The sequence below is a fragment of the Myxine glutinosa genome, chromosome 1, assembly GCF_964187855.1.
Source record: "Myxine glutinosa chromosome 1, kmMyxGlut1.1, whole genome shotgun sequence".
Classification (NCBI taxonomy): Eukaryota; Metazoa; Chordata; class Myxini; order Myxiniformes; family Myxinidae; genus Myxine; species Myxine glutinosa.
The window spans coordinates 86,288,848-86,310,170 of NC_136261.1; the positions used below are offsets into that span (position 1 = coordinate 86,288,848).

The following is a 21,323-nucleotide window of genomic DNA, read 5'->3' on the forward strand; positions in this document are numbered from 1 at the left end:
CACAGACTGGTCAAACAAGTGGAACATGTCTTTCAATCCTGACAAATCTCACACTCTTACAATGTCTCTCCGAAAGGACCGACTGGACAACCCTCCCATCTACTTTCTCAACAATCCTCTCCAAGAAGTTCTGTCGCTCAAGCTTTTGGGTCTCACTATCTGCCATGATCTTTCTTGGGAAAACCACATTTCCAAGCTGGCCTCCAAAGCCAGTCGCCGACTGGGCATCCTCCGTCGTGCGAAGTCCTTCCTTGGCACACCTGAGCTCCTCACCACATACAAGGCTTTCATCCGCAGCTCAATGGAATACTGTTCCCCCCTCTGGGCTGGTGCTCCTGCCTCACACCTTGCTCGGCTTCACGCTGTTGAGGCCAAAGCTTTCAGAATCATTGGAATCTCCTGCGATGTAGTCAACGCCGAGGGCCTTTCACTCACTCACCGCAGGCAGGTTGGTGGTCTTTCTGTCTTCTACCGACTCCTCTCCGGCCTTGCTCCCCCAGCTCTCTCTGTGCTCTGTCCCCCCAATATTCCTTCAGGTCGCACAAGATCTGCCTGCAACCCTCTTCTGGTTAAACTGCCAAAGTCTAGGCTCTCTGCTCACCTTCACTCTTTCATTCCCCTTTTCTCCCGCCTCTGGAACAAACTCCCCCACTCCCTTCAATCCCACTCCTGCCTCCAGGTCTTTAAAACAGCTGTTCACCACCATCTCTTATCTTCCCCCATCGAAAACCTTGATCTTTTCTACCCCCGGTAATTCACCCCAGAGTCCTTGCAGTGTTCATATGTTTTAATCCTCTCCCACCTCCCCCCAAGTCCTCCCGATGTCCCTGCTCTCAAATGTTGTGTTTGTGTCCTTCCCCTTCTTCCCCCTCTCTTTTGTGTCCTCCCCCCTCTCTCCCCATCTTGTCTGCCGCTCCCCTTGTTTTTTGTGTTTTGTGTGTCGGTTTGTCTTTTTGTGTGATTAATGTTTGCTCTTTCACGAGCCTCGATCTTGTATACAAAAAAAACAAAAATAAAAAATAAAAAAAACCCAGATCGAATATTCATGGTAACCCAGATCGAAAATCTCCATGTAACTCAATAGAGACCAGGACATTTCTATGGGTCTCTATTTGAAATCACGGATTATATTTGTTTCTACGGGAACAAGTAGGGTTTCCATTAGAAACCGAACCAGATGCATTTGAAACTAATAGAAACCATTAGAAACAACTTGTCTGAAACCCATATAAACCAATAAGAACCTTTAAGTTCAACTGGTCCTGTAGAAACCATTAGAGTTACCTGGTCTGAAAATCCATAGACCAACGAAAATACATTAATTATATTTTGTTATAAACAAATGCAAAACACACAATTCCATATTGAATTGAGTTATATCCATGTTCTTTATAACAAGGTTTCCCCATGGAGTTTTTGTTGTATATGTGAATGCAAGTTGCAGTGTTGAAGTTGGACATTTATGGCAGTCGATTGACTGGTTCCATATCTGGAACTGGTCTTCCACTGGTCCAATTGACCTATTGGTATTCTCAGTTAACATACGTACTCTCGGTTAGCTCAGATGGCAGAGCACTGGTGCAGTTCACCAGAGGACTTGGGTTCGATTCCCAGTCTAGGCTCATAGTTTTCCCACATATGTCGATTGATTTTCTACAATCCTGTTGATTTATATATTCGTATTATATTGGTCTCCTATTGACCTATTGGTAGTCTATTGGTCTCCTGCTTGTCCCATTGACCAATGGGTAACCTACTCGTTCCAGTTTCCCCTACTGGTCCCATTGACCGACTAGTTTTTGATTGGTATTTTCTACTGATCCAGTATTTCACTTCCTTTTTGAAACCATTAGATCCTACTGGTCCAAATTCCTATGGGATTTTTATGGGATTTGGCCGATTGGTTTTCTATGGGATTTTCGATCTGGGAAAGGAAGTACCTACACGAGGTAGTCATCTTGTTGGTCTACTTATGTTTTATTTTGATATAAATAGTTGAACAATATATATCATACAAGTAATAAAAACATTTTAAAACATGTAAAGGAATGAAGGGATGTTACTCCAAAAAGTACGTAAATAATGTCAGGATGATCATAAGAAATGATCATGTGAAACCTTTCATTGAATCTTTATTTGAATAATGGTTATCCCAAGAAAAGACAAAGTTATATTGAACACACACACACACACACACACACACACACAGATACATGCACACACACACACACACACACACACACACACACACACACACACACACACACACACACACACACACACACACACACACACACACACACACACACACACACACACACACTTAATCTCCCCCATTGTCGATTCAACATTCAATCAATCAATAATCAATTATTCCAATCCCTAACAACTTTGCCGATTGGGGGACTCGCCTCGCTTTAGTTGTGTGATGGCATCGTCTTCTCGATTTGGCTACACCAGCTCGCCTTCTGTGATGATCTTGCTTTTTTCAGATTCTCAATCTCCACAGGTCCCATCAGCTCCGTGTTGATACCAGGATTGCTAAAAGTCAAACTCATTGGTCAAACCAGGATTTATACAGTCCTTCCAATGTTTTCTAGAACATTCCCAACTACCGTTTTCATTTGAAAGTTCACTGCACAGGATCTGTTTGGGAAGCCTCATGTCTGGCATTTTGCTTGTTTGTTCGAGCCATTACGTAGTTACATTGTTCGGGGACTTTGGTCTTTTCAATTCTGTAATATTTGTTACAAGTACTGTCCTATTTAATGGTCATGATTATACCTAAGCACGTTGGTGGAAATGCTCCAATAGTAATAAGTACTGGGCAAGAGTGGCCTAAGATGAATTTCCATAATGGTTGCATTATTGTGGCATCATAAACGGGTACCGCGGTGGAAATTCCCAAGATCTAGGGGACATTGGATGGAAGGCGCCCTTCCCAAGATCTAGGGGACATTGTATGGGAGGTGCCCTTCCCAAGATCTAGGGGACATTGGATGGAAGGCGCCCTTCCCAAGATCTAGGGGGCACTGGATGGAAGGCGCCCTTCCCAAGATCTAGGGGACATTGGATGGAAGGTGCCCTTCCCAAGATCTAGGGGACATTGGATGGAAGGTGCCCTTCCCAAGATCTAGGCGACATTGGATGGGAGGCGCCCTTCCAAAGATCTAGGCGACATTGGATGGGAGGCGCCCTTCCCAAGATCTAGGGGACATTGGATGGAAGGCGCCCTTCCCAAGATCGATGGGACATTGGATGGGAGGTGCCCTTCCCAAGATCTAGGGGACATTGGATGGAAGGCGCCCTTCCCAAGATCTAGGGGGCACTGGATGGAAGGCGCCCTTCCCAAGATCTAGGGGACATTGGATGGAAGGCGCCCTTCCCAAGATCTAGGGGACATTGGATGGAAGGTGCCCTTCCCAAGATCTAGGCGACATTGGATGGGAGGCGCCCTTCCCAAGATCTAGGCGACATTGGATGGGAGGTGCCCTTCCCAAGATCTAGGCGACATTGGATGGGAGGTGCCCTTCCCAAGATCTAGGCGACATTGGATGGAAGCCGGTTGCCTCACGTGACCTTTATTCCTTGTATATCTTGTGCAAAAGATGTCGCATCTCACCCATCACTCAAATATATAAATGTAGTTGAGCTTCTTTTCGCTGATGGTCTTCAAAGGTGATTGGAGGTGTATCCTGAAATGTTTGGTCGTGCTATGGGAAGACCCTATTGTCTGCAAGCAGTGTGCAAACTGTTCACCTTCTATACAGTCATGGAAGCCATGAATGATGTTTACTATCTTTAGAGTTGGACCGATGGGCGTGGGGATACCGATCCTCTCCGGTAGGCTCAACCTCGGTGCATTGTTGACATTATGAAACACTTTTATCAGATCAACAAAGACGATGTGTAACTGTTGTTGTTGTTCATGACACCTTTCTTGAAGTTTGTGAATAAGAAACCCAATATCAGTATTGGATGTAACGCCTCAAAAACGGCCCTTTGCTACTTCTGGAAGACACTTATGAGCAAAAGACCATATTTATATTCGGTCTGATTTGTGCAAAACATCTTTCCAAATGTTGCCAGCAAGGTGATTCCTCTGAAGTGGCCACATGTGAAGCAGCAGTTCTTTTTACACCGCTCTTTAAGTATCAAGGGACACTTTCAGTATAGCAGATGATCAGAATGAGTTTATTAAGCTAATTATTGAAGGCCCGTCCTCTTCACTTCATAATCCCACTCCATATAGAATTGACAGATATAGAGGATGGAGCCTCATCGAAGGTTTGTTTCTGGATGTTTCTCAAAAGCATGGATAGTTTTGGTATGGGATATCTCCTTGAGGACCGCAGGTCTATCTTACCTGTCTGGCTACGAAGGGTGCTGAAATATTCCTTCAATCCAACTGGAATGTCAGTTTTCCATGTGAGGCATGGAAAATAGAGTTAATAGAGCCGACCCCAAATTATTTCCTCTGGGAGACAAGTTTGATGGCCTTAAATAAATTCATTAAATACATTAATTAATCGTGTATCCATGGTGTTCTGCAAATGATTTTATGTCTCTGGCCCGATTGAGCCACCACTGATTTTGCATGTGGCAAAGCTGGCACTGGCACTTGGGTTTTATTGCATTGGAAGAGGGTTTTGTTGCATCTGTTGCCTTGAGGCAAGTGTTCTTTCAGTTTACGAGTTTCTCAATGGCTGCATCGTTTTCAGCAAACCAATCACTATGGAACTCTTTCCTGAGCTCCGGGTATTGCTTTAGCGGCAGTTGATAAAACAGTTTTGAAGGACTTCCAGTGCTTATTGAGATCATCCTCACTAGATGTTACCATCTGCTGTGAGATGCTGTAGTGCAGTCACTGCATCACAGATGGTTGGCTATGGAGAGAAACATTCAGATGCTTAAGAATGGCTCGGTGCTTTCGATAAGATGACTTGTGGAAACATTGTTTCAGATTGGTATATAAAAGCTTATGTTCTGTCCAACAGTTTGTGCTGCAACACACCATGGGAGTCCAGGAAGCATCTCCTAAATATTGCCAAACAATGATGACATACAGTAACGTGAAAAAGTAAGTACACCCCATGTAAAGTTTTGACTTTTTCAACATATTTCAACATATTTCAACATACAGCTATTTGATCTTCATTTCAACAATATTTATAGATAAAGGTGATATAATATAACAAACATCATGAAACATTTACATTTTGTAGACCATTGTATAATTTAAATAAACATAAATGCAAATTTCGCATGTGCAAAAAGTAAGTACACCCTTGGCTCGAATCGGTGGTATTGCCCCCTTTGGCAGAAACAACCTCAAGTAGGTGTTTCATATAACTGTCTACCCGTCTCTGACATCGACTGGGAGAAATTTTTGCCCACTCCTCCATGCAGAATTCTTTCAGCTGTGCGATGTCTGGGGGGTTTCTTGCATGCACAGCTCGTTTCAAATCCCCCCACAACATCCCGATCGGATTTAGATCCGGGCTTTGACTTGGCCATTCCAGAACCCTCCATTTCTTTCTTTTCAGCCATTCCTTGGTGGATTTACTGGTATGTTTAGGGTCATTGTCATGTTGCAAGGTCCACCTTCGGTTGAGCTTCAACTTTCCGACAGATGGCCTCACATTTTCCTCAAGCACCCTCTGGTACAATGAAGAATTCATAGTGGATTCTATGATGGTGAGCTACCCAGGCCCTGATGCAGCAAAGCTGCCCCAAACCATAATATTTCCACCACCATGCTTTACAGTTGGTATCAGGTTCTTGTGGTCAAATGTTTTCTTTCGTTTTCGCCAAACATGTCTTCTGGTACTGTGGCCAAATAGCTCTACCTTTGACTCATCTGTCCAGAGCACATTGTTCCAGAAGTGCTGGTCTTTGCCTTGGTGTTCATTGGCAAACTTTATTCTTGCCCTGATGTTCTTTCTGGACAGCAAAGGTTTCCTCCTGGCACACCTCCCATGTATATCAAATGTGTGCAGCCTCTTTCTAATGGTAGACTCGTGCACTTTGACATCAACAGTGGCAAGAGCTACCTGTCGGTCCCATGATGACATTCTGGGGTTCTTAGAGACTTCTTTCAGCATCTAGCGGTCTGCTCTCGAGCTGAACTTGCTGGGGCGGCCTGGCCTGAACAAGTTGGCAGTTGTTTGGAATCTTCTCCGCTTGTACATGATCTTCCAGACAGTCGAATGATTGATTTCAAATTGTTTGGAGATCTTTTTAAATCCCTTCCCAGACTCGTAGGCATCTATAACCTTCTTTCCGAAGGCCTAAGAGAGCTCTTCTGATCTAGGGATGGTGACGCCACACACTTCAACAACAAAGAGCAAACCAAACTAAATGTCTGAGGTTTAAATAAGACAGGTTCCTCCAAGATCCTCTCTAACGATGTTCTAATCATTTGCACCTGAGCTGGTGCACCTGATTCTAATTTTAGGTATTTGAAGTAGTGATAAATGTCGGGGTGTACTTACTTTTTCCACATGTGAAATTTGCATTTATGTTTATTTAAATTATATAATGGACTACAAAATGTAAATGTTTCATGATATTTGTTATATTATATCGCCTTTATCTATCAATATTGTTGAAATGAAGATCAAATAGCTGTATGTTGAAATATGTTGAAAAAGTCAAAACTTTACATGGGGTGTACTTACTTTTTCACGTGACTCTATATCTTATGCCAGCATTTTTCTCCATGAAGGATGCGCATGTAGCAGAACATTGTATTGGAGATGCAAAGTCCAAAACGATGACAGAGTTTTTGAAACATCAGCCCTTGAGAGTTGTTGTTGTTGGTGTACAGCTCTGGAGAGGTCTCTCAAAGAAACTCGAGTCACTGAGACAGCCGATCGATCTCGTAGGGGTGACCCAGAGATTCCCATCTCGGATGATGTACCACCGCCTTCATGGAGTCAGGTCCACGACGGAGTTAGAGAGAAAGAGAGAGAGATAAAAAAAAAGGAGGGAAAGGGCCGGTCCATGGGGATCGATCCCCACTCTGACCATGACCGTGCTGCCCTGAAAAATCTGGGCAGCAGGGAAGAACATGGAAGATTTGGCCCCAGACTTGCGTTGGTTGGTACAACCACCACGAAGAGGCTTCCCTGATAGTTGTTTGGGCCAAAGCTGCAATCATGACCGACAACGTTCGGCCAAACCTGGGCCTATTGTTTCATTATAATCTCAAAGAATGATGAGTCTGTCCCCTGACCTCTGTGCGTTCCCAATAGAATAGAGGACAGTTGGTTACAGAGAAGCAATTTCTTATCGATTGGTTTCTTGAAAGTCGATGCACAAAGACTGCCGATGGTGGCATGGCAATTGTAATGTGAGAATGGATACCTTTCCACGTGCCTACAAAATTTCATAGATGGATTCTCATCACAAAGGTTATGCCTTCTTTAGGTCAATCACTTCCTTCATGGAAGGAGAAAGGTGTATTTACCATCTGTGAATTCTCCTTGCTCAGGTATATGACATTCATTCAAGCAGGTCTACAGTATCTACTCTCAAGTAGTCCAGCTAAGAGGACCCAAGGGCTGAGCAGTGCTTCAATTGTGCCAAAATGTCACCACCAAGTGTGTAGGAACCTGGCACTTGGTGGTGACATTGTCAGAAAGATATTGACTTCCAGGATGTTAGTTTAACCTGCAATACAAATCTACATGTACATGAGGGCCTATCAGACTGACAGAATCTCATCGCCTTTACCTGCAACTTGTCATTATTGTGTTATCATTTTCCCACCGTACTGCACCGACAATAGTATATATAGGTAACTGTCTCGGTCTTGAGAACTTCACCAGAACTGAATTTGCTAGCACATTTCAGGATAGATCCAAGTTGGACTTCCATGATTATCGAAGTGGCCCCAAGAGATGCGATATCTTCTATCTATAATTCCAGTAATCTCTGTGTGTATGTTTGTCTGTGACCGCTGTTTCTCGACAACCACGGGTCCGATATACTTGAAACTTGCCAGGTATATTGCTGGGGACCCGAGGATGTGCCTTTTCAAGGTTTCATATTAATCGGAGAAGTAGTTACCGAGCTATGTCCAAAAAACGATTCAACCAATCAGAGAGCAGCGAGTTATCACGTGTGCCGAACGTGGCGAACAGACTCTGCCTCGGACGGCACATTTGAGAGCGTATTCATTTATTTCACGTTGGCAAACTATGTTGCCGCTATGTTGGCGTTAAACTATGTTTTAAAACTAATTAAAACTAATTTGCGATTCTTTCGCTTTCCTGCGCGTTTGTGCACGCTATGGCGATTTCTTTACCAAACTCCGCAAGCCGTTCGCTTTGGACCAAACCATTTCATGTAAATAGAGGGGGGGGATTGTCACCGTACTCGCAAGCCGTTCGCTTTGGACCAAACCATTTCATGTAAATAGAGGGGGGGGGATTGTCACCGTACTCGCAAGCCGTTCGCTTTGGCTTTGCGAATGAACCAAACCATTTCATGTAAATAGAGGGGGGGGGGGGATATAATTTTAGATATATATATAGTACGGGCATGCCCTAGTCTTTAAAACTTGCATAGTTGTATAATTCTGTTAAGTTATTTTGGTTTCGTTTTCAGTCATATCATGCAAGAGATGAAGTCATCTTTCATAGCGATCAAAGTCATTTCTGCGCACGGAGAAAGGTCTTTTGGCCTGAGCTTGCTTGTGTTGACGTGTGAAAATATGTCGTGGAGCCTTCCATACGACTTTGCCTCACACGGGAAATCCACGACTTCACTTGTTTCCATCTCCCACAATCAGGATGGGGCAGCAGATTTCTGGGAGATATGTAATTTACCGGTCATGGGTTAGGAACAATTAATGAGGGTTTTTCGATATTTAGATATTTAGCCCGGCCCTTGCACAGCAAGAAACAGGGTTTTGTAATCACTTCTGTGTGTTTGTGTGTGTGTGTGTGTGTTTGTGTATATGTGTGTGTGTGTGTGTTTGTGTGTGTGTGTGTGTGTGTGTGTTTGCGTGTGTGTGTTTGTCTGTGTTTGTCTGTTTTTGTGTGTGTGTGTGTGTGTGTGTGTATGTGTGTGTGTATGTGTGTGTGTGTGCTTGTGTGTGTTTGTGTGTGTTTGTGTGTGTGTTTGTGTTTGTGTGTGGGTGTGGGTGTGTATGCGAGTTTGTGTGTGTGTGTGTGTGTGTTTGTGTGTGTGTGTTTTTGCGTGTTTTTGTGTGTGTTTGTGTGTGTGTGTGTGTGTGTGTGTTTGTGTGTGTGTGTTTTCGTGTGTGTGTCTGTGTGTGTGTGTGTGTGTGTGTTTGTGTGTGTGTTTGTGTATGTTTGTGTGCACGTGTGGTTGTGTGTGCTTGTGTGTTTATGTGTGTGTGTGTGTGTGTGTGTGTGTGTATGTATGTGTGTGCTTGTGTTTGTGTGTTTGTGTGTGTGTATGTGTTTGCGTGTGTGTTTATGTGTGTGTGTGTGTGTGTGTTTGTGTGGTTGTGTGTGTGTGTGTGGTTGTGTGTGTTTGTGTGTGTGTGTGTGTGTGTGTGTGTGTGTGGTTGTGTGTGTGGTTGTGTGTGTGTGTGTGTGTGTGTTTGTGTGTGTTTATGTGTGTGTGTGTGTGTGTGTGTGTGTGTGTGTGTGTGTGTGTGTGTGTGTGTGTGTGTGTGTGTGTGTGTGTGTGTGTGTGTGCCTGTGCCTGTCTGTCCGGGCCATAACTTTTTTTTACCATTTTAGATATTGTCATACAATGTTCACCAAAGCTTTATGATGGTAATACGGTGAAGGCAAATAAATAATTTTGTCAAAAGGTCAAAGGTCAGCATCACATAAAATCATAAATTTTCATTACAGTTTTTCTCGATTGCTTAAACACGATTTTGAAATCAGGGCCCATTTTGTCAAAACACTACACACAATTCACACAACCACACACACAAGTAGCAGAACACCTCAGATCCTTTGCAAAATGAAACACTCTTGTAAAAACTATACACTAATTTATAAAAACCATATTCTGTTACCATATGAAACACACACGTTTCATATGACTTAATTCTGTTTGAACCAGTTACACACTGGTGAACAATACATACCTCCACGTACTCATGCCGCAGCTGTTTGACCCTCTCTGAATTCCGCTCAAAAGGCACTCGATAAACTTGTTTCATTTGAACCTGATGTCCTTTCAGGATGCGTGCCAGTGTTGACAGAGAGACCTGATGGACAGTATTGAAAATGGCATGGTCACCGATAACGTTGGCTTGAATTTCTCTGAGCCTGATAGCATTATTGGCCAAAACCATGTTTATGATCTCTCTCTCTTGTTCTTGCGTGAACATGGGCCCCCTTCCTCCTTGTCGTTCTCGACCCTCAATCCTATGTAGAAAAAAATACATGTAACCTACTGTAAATGTCACAGGAAGGGGTATCAAAAGTGCTGATATGGTGCATATGCAATAAGCAGCTGATTACTGTAAACTGTCGACAGATTTTAGTTTACCTGTTTTCTTGTCGAAATGTCCTAATGACAGATGCCACTGTATATCTGCTAAGATTTGGCTGAACTCTTAGTCCAGCCTCCCTCAGCGCCAATCCGTGGTTCACGACATGGTCAACTAGTGTTGCGCGAATTTCATTTGATAAATTTGGTCCTCTTCTTCTTTGAGCACGTTCTCCTCCTGCTTCAGGTCTTCCTCTTCCTCTACCTCCTTCTCCTCCTCCGTGGATTCCCCCTATCACCCTCACTCTTCGTCTTCTGACTCCTTCCATTTTGGTTGAAGACAGGTGAACTCACCTGCTACATTTTTATAGTGCTTAAACCTGATTGGTGTGTCTACAATTAAGCAATCGTGTGTTTGCGCACCTGCTGGCTGTGTTTAACCAATTGGCTCATAGGTGTGGTAATTTGACAGTCCGTGCTTTGGAATTGCAAGGAAGTGACATCATGATATACTTCTGTGTCTAATGTATACAAGTGTGTTTAGTGTTTTGCAAATCACTGTGTGTATTGTTTTGTAAAAGGTGTGAGGCTGACATTGTGCTTATAGTGGTGCAAATCTGGGCCGATGTTTTGCTCCTTGAGTGTAAGGTTTTGATAATTGTGTAATACGTTTGATTTTAGTGTTTATGCAATCGGAAAAAACTGTAAATTGACCTGAAATTTAAATTTACCAATTACAGTTTTGTCTTCAACGTTTCAACAAAGCTCTATTGTGAGAATATGGAGAAGGCAAATTAATAATCTGGTCAAAAGGAAATTATTTTCCAAATTCAAATTTATTTTTCAAACCGATATACAAATTTAAAGAATTTAGGGGTCGATTGTTTTTTTTTTCAGATCAAAAGGTCAAGGTTGCATAAAATCGTCAATTTTCATCCGATTGGTCTGAAATTTTAGGAATCTGCATATTGTGTCACATAATTGGTTCACCAATCAAAAGCTGAAAGCTTTTTCCTTTTTAGATCTAATGCTCAAAGGTCAAGGCTCCATAGAATCATCGATTTTGATTTTGTATTTTTAAAAACTGTTTTCGTTATTTTTTTATCTCAAGAAGAAGAAGACATCTGACTACAAACGGAATTGGACGGGCTTCGCATTTTCAGATGCTTTCTAGTGTATTTATTGAAATGATTGAAGGGATTTGAAATCGTAAAACTTTTTTACGCGTAAATCTTTTTTGACCTAATTTTTCTGCCTTGCTTTCTGAGTGCGGTTCAAAGCTATTTGTGAAAAAACAGCCATTTTGGCAAATAAATTGCTGGGATCCGAGGAGTGTTTCACAATCTCAGCAAGGAACAGTTTCGCAATATGTTCCCTGGCTTTCATAAACAACCCGTTACAGTTTTTTCCGATTGCATAAACACTAAAATCAAAAGTATTACACAATTATCAAAATCTTACACTCAAGGAGCAAAACATCGGCCCATATTTGCACTTTCTCTGTGTGCTTCCCTTGCAGTACTCTAATCGCTGAGAAGTAGAATTGCTAAAAGTGTTTTAGGTTCGCAACAGCAGTGTGTAACTGGTTCAAACAGAATTAAGTCATGTGAAACGTGTGTGTTTCATATGGTAACAGAATATGGTCTTTATAAATGAGTGTATAGTTTTTACAAGAGTGTTTCATTTTGCAAAGGATCTGAGGTGTTCTGCTACTTGTGTGTGTGGTTGTGTGAATTGTGTGTAGTGTTTTGACAAAATGGGCCCTGTTTTCAAAATCGTGTTTAAGCAATCGAGAAAAACTGTAAGGAGCACGAGATAAGAACCTTATCAGAATTTCACACTTATCTTCATCCTTGCTTTGATGAAAGGTCCATAATACAAGCACACGTAAATATGGTGTTGTTTTCTGTTTTATAAAGGAAGTCCACACTCCTGGGGTGCATAGAGGCTGCACAGGAATCTTGAGCTGAATTAAAGACATTCAAAGATGTTTCGGACAATCATCAGGCTTCTTGTCTGTTGGCCAATTGGTGAGTTTTCTGATGCCCTGACACTGGAACATTTTGCACAATTATGAGTGATAATGTTTTGAGGTATTACCTGCTTGTTGCAAAGATGAAATATATGAAAGCTCTAAGTTGTGATATTTTTATCCTTGCATCCGTGAAATATCCAAATATGTTCATTGGGTTCCTGATAGCTTTCACAAATCACTCGGAATATTATTGTATTGCGGAGCTGCTGTGCAAAAACTGTGTTGTCTTCATTTGTGGTGTTGTCAATATTATAATACATACCTGCTAGTTTTTCAAATCTGGTACCACATTATGGTGCAGATGTTGGGTGCTTATTTTACCTGTCTAGTCTGGGTTTGATTCCAGACTCAACTATAAACTGTCCGAGTGGTGTTTCGCAGGCAGGGTGTTGCATCACAATATGTGCTGTCCCCCCTCCTCTGTCCCTATCAGCCAACATTATTTCATGGACATTAGAGATCCCATATTGTCTTTAACGAAGTGTAGCTCAGTTATCACCAGCACCCTGAAGTCCAAATTCCTGCCACCTTCAGTCAAACTTACTCTGGCCAGCCGGTTTGTGAAGGACCTGGGCCAAAGACCTGTGGTTGACACAACCAGAAGGTAGGAATAATAGTTGGGCCATTAAACAAATAGTAGACTTGCATTTCAGATCACATGAGAGATTAACTGACACCTATTTGCAAGAAAATAGGGGAGAATAACCTTTCTAGTTTCTCGCCCAGTCCAAGTTGGAATTTGAAAAGTTTCTTACATGGAGATCAATATTACTGCGTTGTCTCTGAAATATGATGTGCCAAAAATGGCTTGACAGGCGGTTTTATTTCATTTCTCTTCTCAGGTGTTGTCATTCATAATGGGTGGCCAGCCATCGTGGAACCATCAGAGATACAGACCCCACCCGGGTTGGCAGCCATTAATGATCCACTGGAGGTACAGGCTGTACCCGGCTCATCGGTCACTGTACGATGCATCCTGTCAACCGAATTAGACAACCAAGCAAAGGATATAATCTGGTTCTTGGGCAAAGAAAAGATCCCAAAGAACCAATACAATGTGATCAACAGCAGCGTTGCTGAAGTGAATCTTGTCGACTTGCATCCCACGGAAACAACCATGTTGGGGAGCACTTTGCTCAGCTGCTGCCTTCCTGGCATCAACGGCAATCCTGATCAACTGCTTGCAGTCACAAATGTCATTGTTTCTTGTAAGATGATTGGTGGGATCCAGGGCAGTGTTGTTTATACATTATTGAATATCCTAAACCCTGGGGGAAGCTGTGCCAAAGTTAAAGCTTCCATAGTTGTACGATTGTATTGAGTTATGTTGTCACACACACATATAGCTATAAACGGCTATCCTGCTGTTTCACAGGCAGGGTGATTCATCAATGTCTGTGTTGTTGTCCCTGGACGTTACACTTGGCACCCCATCTTGCTGGCATTAGTTGGTGGATGTTAAAGATCCAATGGTGTCCTTCACAAAGAATAGGCCAGCTATTGCCAGTACCGTGGCCAAATTACAAATTGCGGCCTAACCTTAGTCGAACGTCAGGACTGGCCAGCTGGTTGGTGCAGAAATACTTTGGGCAAGCTTCTCCCGGCCAACCCCTCAAGAACGTGGGATCAATTGTTGCCATTAAAGAACAAGAACATTCATCACATCAATTTAGCAGGCAATACTATCGTAATAATGTAACAATTAATCCAATATATACAATATCTATATATAACTTTTTATAGGGCGTCCAGTATGCGCAAGGCACAGGTGTTTATGCATGTTTGTGATGTTATAAATGTTTTCTTGCATCATCATTTGCCAAGATGATTCCAATGGTATGCAGTATGATGAGATTAGTACCAATGCAGCCGATTTATTGATGGGTAGACAGACAGACAGACAAAAAATACAACTATATATATATATATTTATATATATACAGTACATATATATATTGTTATGTCGGGAGGGTAGCGCAATATCTAGAGCCAGATAGATCTGTGTAAGTAGGTATACGACTGTCGTGATAGGGAATCTACATGTAATAAGTTCTGTGTGTTTAGGCGGTTTGTCGGGTAAGAGTATACCTGTGAACATACGAGGATGTTCGAGTGTTAGATAGTATAGGGATTAAGAATAACGCCCCTGTGTGTCCAACCTGGTCATAAAACCTTTGGCCCTTATGGCAATGCACACCTGTAGACACTTAGTTAGGCCCTTTAGTGCACGCATTAATTAAATTTCCTTCCCTGACAAGACTTTGGAAGAAAACAGGCAAGAGGCCAGTTCAGGGCACCGCCGCATGGACCGCAGCCAGCTATACCTCCGCTAGGTCTCGAGTAACACGCGCTACAACCACGCTACAGGCCTGTAATTCAGTGGCGGGCACTGATTGGGTGGCGCGCCAAGGCTGATGTCACCACCGCAAGGTTATATAGGGGCACGCCGAACGACATTTTGGAGTTCTCTAGAGTTGCACATCCGGCTCTGACCCTGGCACGTCCCTCTCTCGCTTGCACGTCCCTTTGTCTCTCTGGCACGTCCAACTCTTGAGAGAGCTCACTTGGACTTGGCTGATAGCGTGCAGTCACACGTGCGTTCTCTCCTCCTGCAATTTCTGGGTTTGTGCCTCGTGTTGGAGATCGACCGTGTGTGGAACTCGCCAGCCTGCATTGGATGCGTGGTGCTTGGAGCGAGACCTGGTGGTGCTCGGAGGCGGACGGAGGGAGCCGTGTGGGACGTCGACGGACGCAAGACTACAGACGAGTTAAGATTCACCACACTCACAAATACACGACGTGTTCTTTTCATTAATTCATCCTTTGTTCGTTTCTGAAGTCTGGTGTGTGGGATACAAATTTAGGCCCATTATTTGATTACCGTCGTGTTCCTTGTTATCGGGTGCCGTGAATAATTCTTTATTTTTGTACATTCTAAATCTTGTGTTCGAGTTCGTTAATATTGCCTGCAGTATCGGAGCTGCCGTTTGAGTTCGTTCGCCCTCCACAGGTACGTGCTTTTACCGCAGCTTCCACTTCCCTTCTTCCTCCCCGCCAAGAGTGAGGATAAGCAAAATCCGTGTTCCGTCGTTGCCTCCAATTAGATCCGTTTAGGTCCATCCGCAGTCCTTGGTCTTCACCGAGGGGTCCGCGCAACAACTGGTGTCAAGAGTGAGGATACGGGCTCGACGGACAAATTTTTTTGTCCGCGGCTGCGATCGACCCGGTCGGGCGTACATCGCGCCCAACATTTGAACACAAAATTTGTTCGTCTGAGGCGATAAATTGTATAGTCGGTTGGGCTACGAGACGCTGATGGAGCGTCGGTAAAAGTTAAATTTTATTTCTGTTAAATATGTGTGTGGGAAAGCGACCTCCTTTAAGGATGGAGGAGGTGGGCAATATGGAGGAAAGGAGGATGGAAGATGGAGATAGCATTGGGAGTGAGTCGGAAGTAGTTGGGGTAGAGAGTAGTGGTGGAACTTCCCCCGCCGTAGGTACGGCCCCAATACACGACCAGATGTGGGATCGATTCTTTTGGGAAATGAGGGCTCAGAGGGAGCAAAGTGAGTGAACCAATGCAGAAATTCGGGGAATAAATGGAAAAATGGGGGAAATGAACAACAAAATTGGGGGATTAGAAAACAACATGAATGCTCAGGGTGAGCGGTTGGAAGGAAAAATTGAGGGATTGAATAACAAAATAGAGTCCCAGGGGAATGAACTAAAAGGAGAAATGAGGAGATTTGGTGCTGATGGAGGCCAGGAAGGAGCCAAATTGGGAATTGCACCGGGAATGGCAGTAGAAGTAAATGGGGCATGTCCACAGGTGAACGTGGAGTGCCCACAGGTGAATGGGGAATGCATACAGGTAGATGCCGAATTTGAAGAGGTGAATGGAGAATTAAATTGTAAGGGAGGATGTTGCCCACATCGTGGCCTGGAGGTTTATCGGGGCCGGGTGGATGCCACAACACACCAACCGGGGGATGGATTTGAATCCTTGCAGCACCAGGGCGGTGGTTTAGAGCAAGAGGGGGTAACATTATTGGGGGTCCGGGGCAATGGAGCCGGACCGGGTATTTGTTGGGGAAGACCTGTCGGGGCCGCAAAGTGTTAATGGGGATGATGATGAGGATGATGTGATACGGCGGCTGGGGACCTGGGACAGTCCCATGGAGGACAAGGTTGACCAGGCCCAAAGGAGTTTGGGGAATGAGGTGAGTCAGTCCGAGGAGGAGGTTGTGGTGACCGAGGGGACCCTCACCATGCACAATGATTGGGTACAAGAGGCTCGAAAATTGCAGAACCAGTTGGGGGAGTGTGTTGGCTCTGGGCTGGATTTGGACCTTGGGGAGTCGGGAGATCGAGCCTCCGAAAATTTGGTCCCTGTAGGGAATTTGGAGCAGCTGCAGGGAGGGGCAGAACAACCTGTGGTAGGTGTTGTTACCTGCAGCTGCGGTTTGGGACGGGAGATACAAATTGTTAAAAGGAAATTTAAAATTAAATGGAAATGGGAAATGGATTTGGCACAGCCATGGAGGGAGTTGGTCCCCCGGCTGTGGAATTTGGACAAGGGGAGGTCATTGGGATCGGCCTCGGGCAAAATTTCCCCCTTTCAAAATTTGGTGATGCCAGCCAGCTGGGGGGCTGTGCTGGGGATATTTGGATGTGGGGTCCAGCCATGGATGTCATGGTATGACTTGGCCCCACGGGGAGGTCTGGTGGAATGTGGCGTCCCCTGTCTGTCGGGGCGCCGTCCGAGCTGGTGGCTCGGGCCGGCAGGGTCACGGGACCCTGGTGGGGGTTAAGATCTCCAGGGGGTCCGAGGTGGTTTCTCAAGCCTGGGATGGCAGATATTGAGGACCACTAGGGGAAGGTGCTGTGAGTCGCGCTTTGGTGGTGGCATCGTGGACGGCCAACTTGGGCCTGATATGGTGACCACCCGGGCATGCGGCCTGACACCCTCTCCCTGAGACTCTGGGACAGCCGGCGTGTGGTGACCTGCCATGCCGTGCTGGGCTATGGACGTGGGTCGAACCGAATGGACAGGGATGGATTATAGCCTGCCAGACAACCATTGGGCATCTGTGGAACATGATGGTGAGAATGATCTTCCACAGATGTCTCGTTATGATTTATGGACTCTCGGTTTTGGAAGAGAGCCATGGGATTGATGAATGGGGAGATTGGTAACGTTCCGAGCATATGGGCCATGCTCGGCTGGCATGTGTATGGCAAAGCATCTTTCTTTGGTGAGTTTAGTAAAATGTGAAAAATGTTTGGCATGGGTAATCTGTGGGTTAGATGCAAATTTAAGGGTGAATTTTGTGAAGAGAAATGGTGGACACTCTTTTGTGACACCATTATTGATCCAGGTGTGTAGACCAAAGTGTTGGAGCCTGTGATAAAATTGATAGGGTAGCAGGACACAGCTTCAACTGGTTGCGGGGGCGACTGTGCCGATATTTGGGACGCGGGATCATGGGGATGTGGTTGTGTAGCCTGAGGGTCAACGTGGTGCTGTGTGTGTTGGAGGTGTGTGGACCATGTCTTCTGGGTGGGTCTCCTGGTGGATCATGGCTGTTAACTGAACCTTGGTGTGGTCATGTGTGGCTGAGCACTGGGGGCTGCGGTTCTGTGGACTGGGGGACGAGGGTGCGGTAGGTGACGTGAGGGGAATGCCACGCACTGCGACCGTCTCCCCTGGGCCGAGGTTGTGCGTGCGGTCGTGTTCGTGGCAGCAGGTGCTTACCACATTGGCCAGCTGGGACTAGTGCAGCTGTATTCCTCGCAGGGGGGCTGAAGGATGGATGGTTGGTCGCACCCTTATGGACACTCATGGGCCATGTTGGCGTTTTGACTGCTCACCTTGTCCCGATGACCCTTGCACGGTAGAGGTGCAGATCTGTCCTAGCCACAGGTAGTTGGGTAGTGATAATCACCGTTGGATGCGGACCCACATACCTGCCAGTATAGTGGGGACAAAAGTGAAATTTGGAGAAATTTGATTGGTTCAATGGTAAATTTTGGGATTTTGTGGGTGGATGGCGCTTTGGACCTGACCATCCGGTAATTACCTGCACTTGAGGTGAGTGTTGGATGTGTACTGTCCCAAGCTTCAGGAGTTGCTCATGTAAATTCGGGGACAGGTAATTTGGAGTTGGGGGCGGGTGAGAGTGATGACATGGTCGGTGAGGGGGATGGAATGGGTGCCACAGAGTCTTGTGGGTGACGTTTGTGTTAGTGTTGTGGTGATGTGTTTTCATGTGGTCGTGAGAGTGGAGATAATGGAGAGATGTGTGGTGATTATTGTGATTATGGTGTTTTGGAAATGTGTAATGATTCAACTGTGAACGGGGGATTTCACAAAGGCAGGCCATGGCAACTCTTTTGTACCATCTATGGAAATGTGTTGAGAATTGAATGGCAGCAGGGGAGGAAATGTGTTTTGGGATCTTGTGGGTGGGGAAGGTGTGTGTGTCCGCAGGTACAGATCAGGCTCTGAGGAGCGATGCCTGTGGCCCCCCTCTGCGGCAATTACTACTGGCAGCCAGTGGTATCTGGAAATTGGAGCTCGTCGGTGGAGGGTCTGGTTGGGCGCCCTGGGGTAAAGGAGACCCCCGGCGACCCGTGGAGCTGCGCAGCAGCAGGAGGCAATGGAGCCTGGTGTGTGGAGACCTTCACCGGCGGGGTAACGGCGGAAAGGGCTGTTGGGCTGTCACGGGGCCAAGAGGTAAAGGGGTGGGGGGGGGGGCGCGCAATTAACTTGTGAGTCGGTTGACTTGTTTTGGGACTGCGGGCACCACAGCCTGAAGCGCCCCCATCATCTTGTTGTGCGGTACCTCCCCGCTGCCTAGTAGAAATGATGCACACACGTATATGACATCAATGCCATGGTCCTGCAAGGGGGGGGGGGGGGGGGGGGGTGAAATACGTGCTCGGTTATGATTTTGTGTGTAAGGAGTTTTGGAATGAGTATGCGTGGATAAGGGGTTTGTGTTGAATGAATGAGGGCGAAATCCACCGAGCCATGTCATTCACCTGTAACATCTGGACAGGGCCTGCGGAAATTTAGGGGTATATGGGGATGGCCCCGCAGGTAAGGTTGCGTCTTGTGGCATCCATCGGGGGACGCGGTCTGTAGACCGGGGTTGTACAAATGTTTTATAGAGCTTTGAATTTCTGGTTAAGGGTAAGTTTTGTGGTTAAGTTAGATTTTGGTGTGTTGTTTCCTCCCTCTCTCCGCAGGAACAACGGATGAAATGTACATATTTGACTGCATGATTGTTAAGGAGTATAGGTAGGAGGTCCGACTCACTTCCCACAGCCCTCCTGAATTATTCCGTAGGCTAATTAAGTGTGAGACAGTAAGTGTTAAGACTAGAAGGGTAGTGCCTGCAGTGAACCTAGCAGGAGCTACGGTTCCGGGGGGGGGGGGGGGGGGGCGGTGTTATGTCGGGAGGGTAGCGCAATATCTAGAGCCAGATAGATCTGTGTAGGTAGGTATCTGACTGTCGTGATAGGGAATCTACCTGTAATAAGTTGTGTGTTTAGGTGGTTTCTCGGGTAAGAGTATACCTGTGAACATACCAGGATGTTTGAGTGTTAGATAGTATAGGGTTTATGAATAACGCCCCTGTGTGTCCAACCTCGTCATCAAACCTTTGTCCCTTATGGCAATGCACACCTGTAGACACTTAGTTAGGCCCTTTAGTGTACGCATTAATTAAATTCCCTTCCCTGACAAGACTTTGGAAGAAAACAGGCAAGAGGCCAGTTCAGGGCACCGCCGCATGGACCGCAGCCAGCTACACCTCTGCTAGGCCTCGAGTAACACGCGCTATGACCACGCTACAGGCCTGTGATTCAGTGGAGGGCACTGATTGGGTGGCGCGCCAAGGCTGACATCACCGCCGCAATGTTATATATGGGCGCGCCGAACGACATTTTGGAGTTCTCTCGAGTTGCACATCCGGCTCTGACCCTGGCATGTCCCTCTCTCGCTTGTATGTCCCTTTCTCTCTCTGGCACGTCCAACTCTTGAGAGAGCTCACTTGGACTTGGCTGATAGCGTGCAGTCGCACTTGCGTTCTCTTCTCCTGCAATTTCTTCATTCTGGGTTTGTGCCTCGTGTTGGAGATCGACCGTGTGTGGAGCTCGCCAGCCTGTGTTGGACGCGTGGTGCTTGGAGCAAGGCCTGGTGGTGCTCGGAGGCAGACGGAGGGGGCCGCGTGGGACGTCGACCGACGCAAGACTATAGACGAGTTAAGACGCACCACATTCACAAATACACGACGTGTTCTTTTCGTTAATTCATCCCTTGTTCGTTTCTGTAGTCTGGTGTGTGGGATCCCAATTTAGGCCCATTATTTGATTACCGTCGCGTTCCTTGTTATCGGGTGCCGTGAATAAATCTTAATTTTTTTACATTCTAAATCTTGTGTTCGAGTTCGTTAATATTCCCTGCAGGATCGGAGCTGCCGTTTGAGTATGTTTGCCCTCCACAGGTACGCGCTTTTACCGCAGCTTCCACTTCCCTTCTTCCTCCCCGCGTGACATAAGCAAAATCCGTGTTCGATCGTCGCCTCCAATTAGATCCGTTTTGGTCCATCCGCTGTCCCTGGTCTTCACCGAAGGGTCCGCGTGACTATATATATATATTGTCACGCGATTGCCCCTTGGTTAAGACCAGGGGATTGTGGATGGACTGGAGCTTACTTGGAGGCGTTTCCCAATCGATGGCGGATCATACACGAGCCGGGATGAACTATGCCGTCTTACCATCACGGCCGCAGGCGTCTTCAACCTGAAATCAATAAATCAACCAAAAACGGCATTTAGAATGTACAAAAGGAATATT

General features: G+C 45.5%; 1 protein-coding gene across 1 annotated transcript in view; it reads left to right on the forward strand.

Moving 5' to 3' along the window:
- LOC137424820 (interleukin-6 receptor subunit beta) overlaps positions 1-21,323 on the forward strand; it is a 133,027-nt gene that overhangs the window by 12,021 nt on the left and 99,683 nt on the right. The window contains exons 2-3 of the mRNA XM_078774367.1: positions 12,345-12,455; positions 13,303-13,668. Coding sequence (XP_078630493.1) covers positions 12,413-12,455; positions 13,303-13,668 — 409 coding nt within the window. The 5' untranslated portion in view covers positions 12,345-12,412. The remainder of the gene's footprint in view (positions 1-12,344; positions 12,456-13,302; positions 13,669-21,323) is intronic.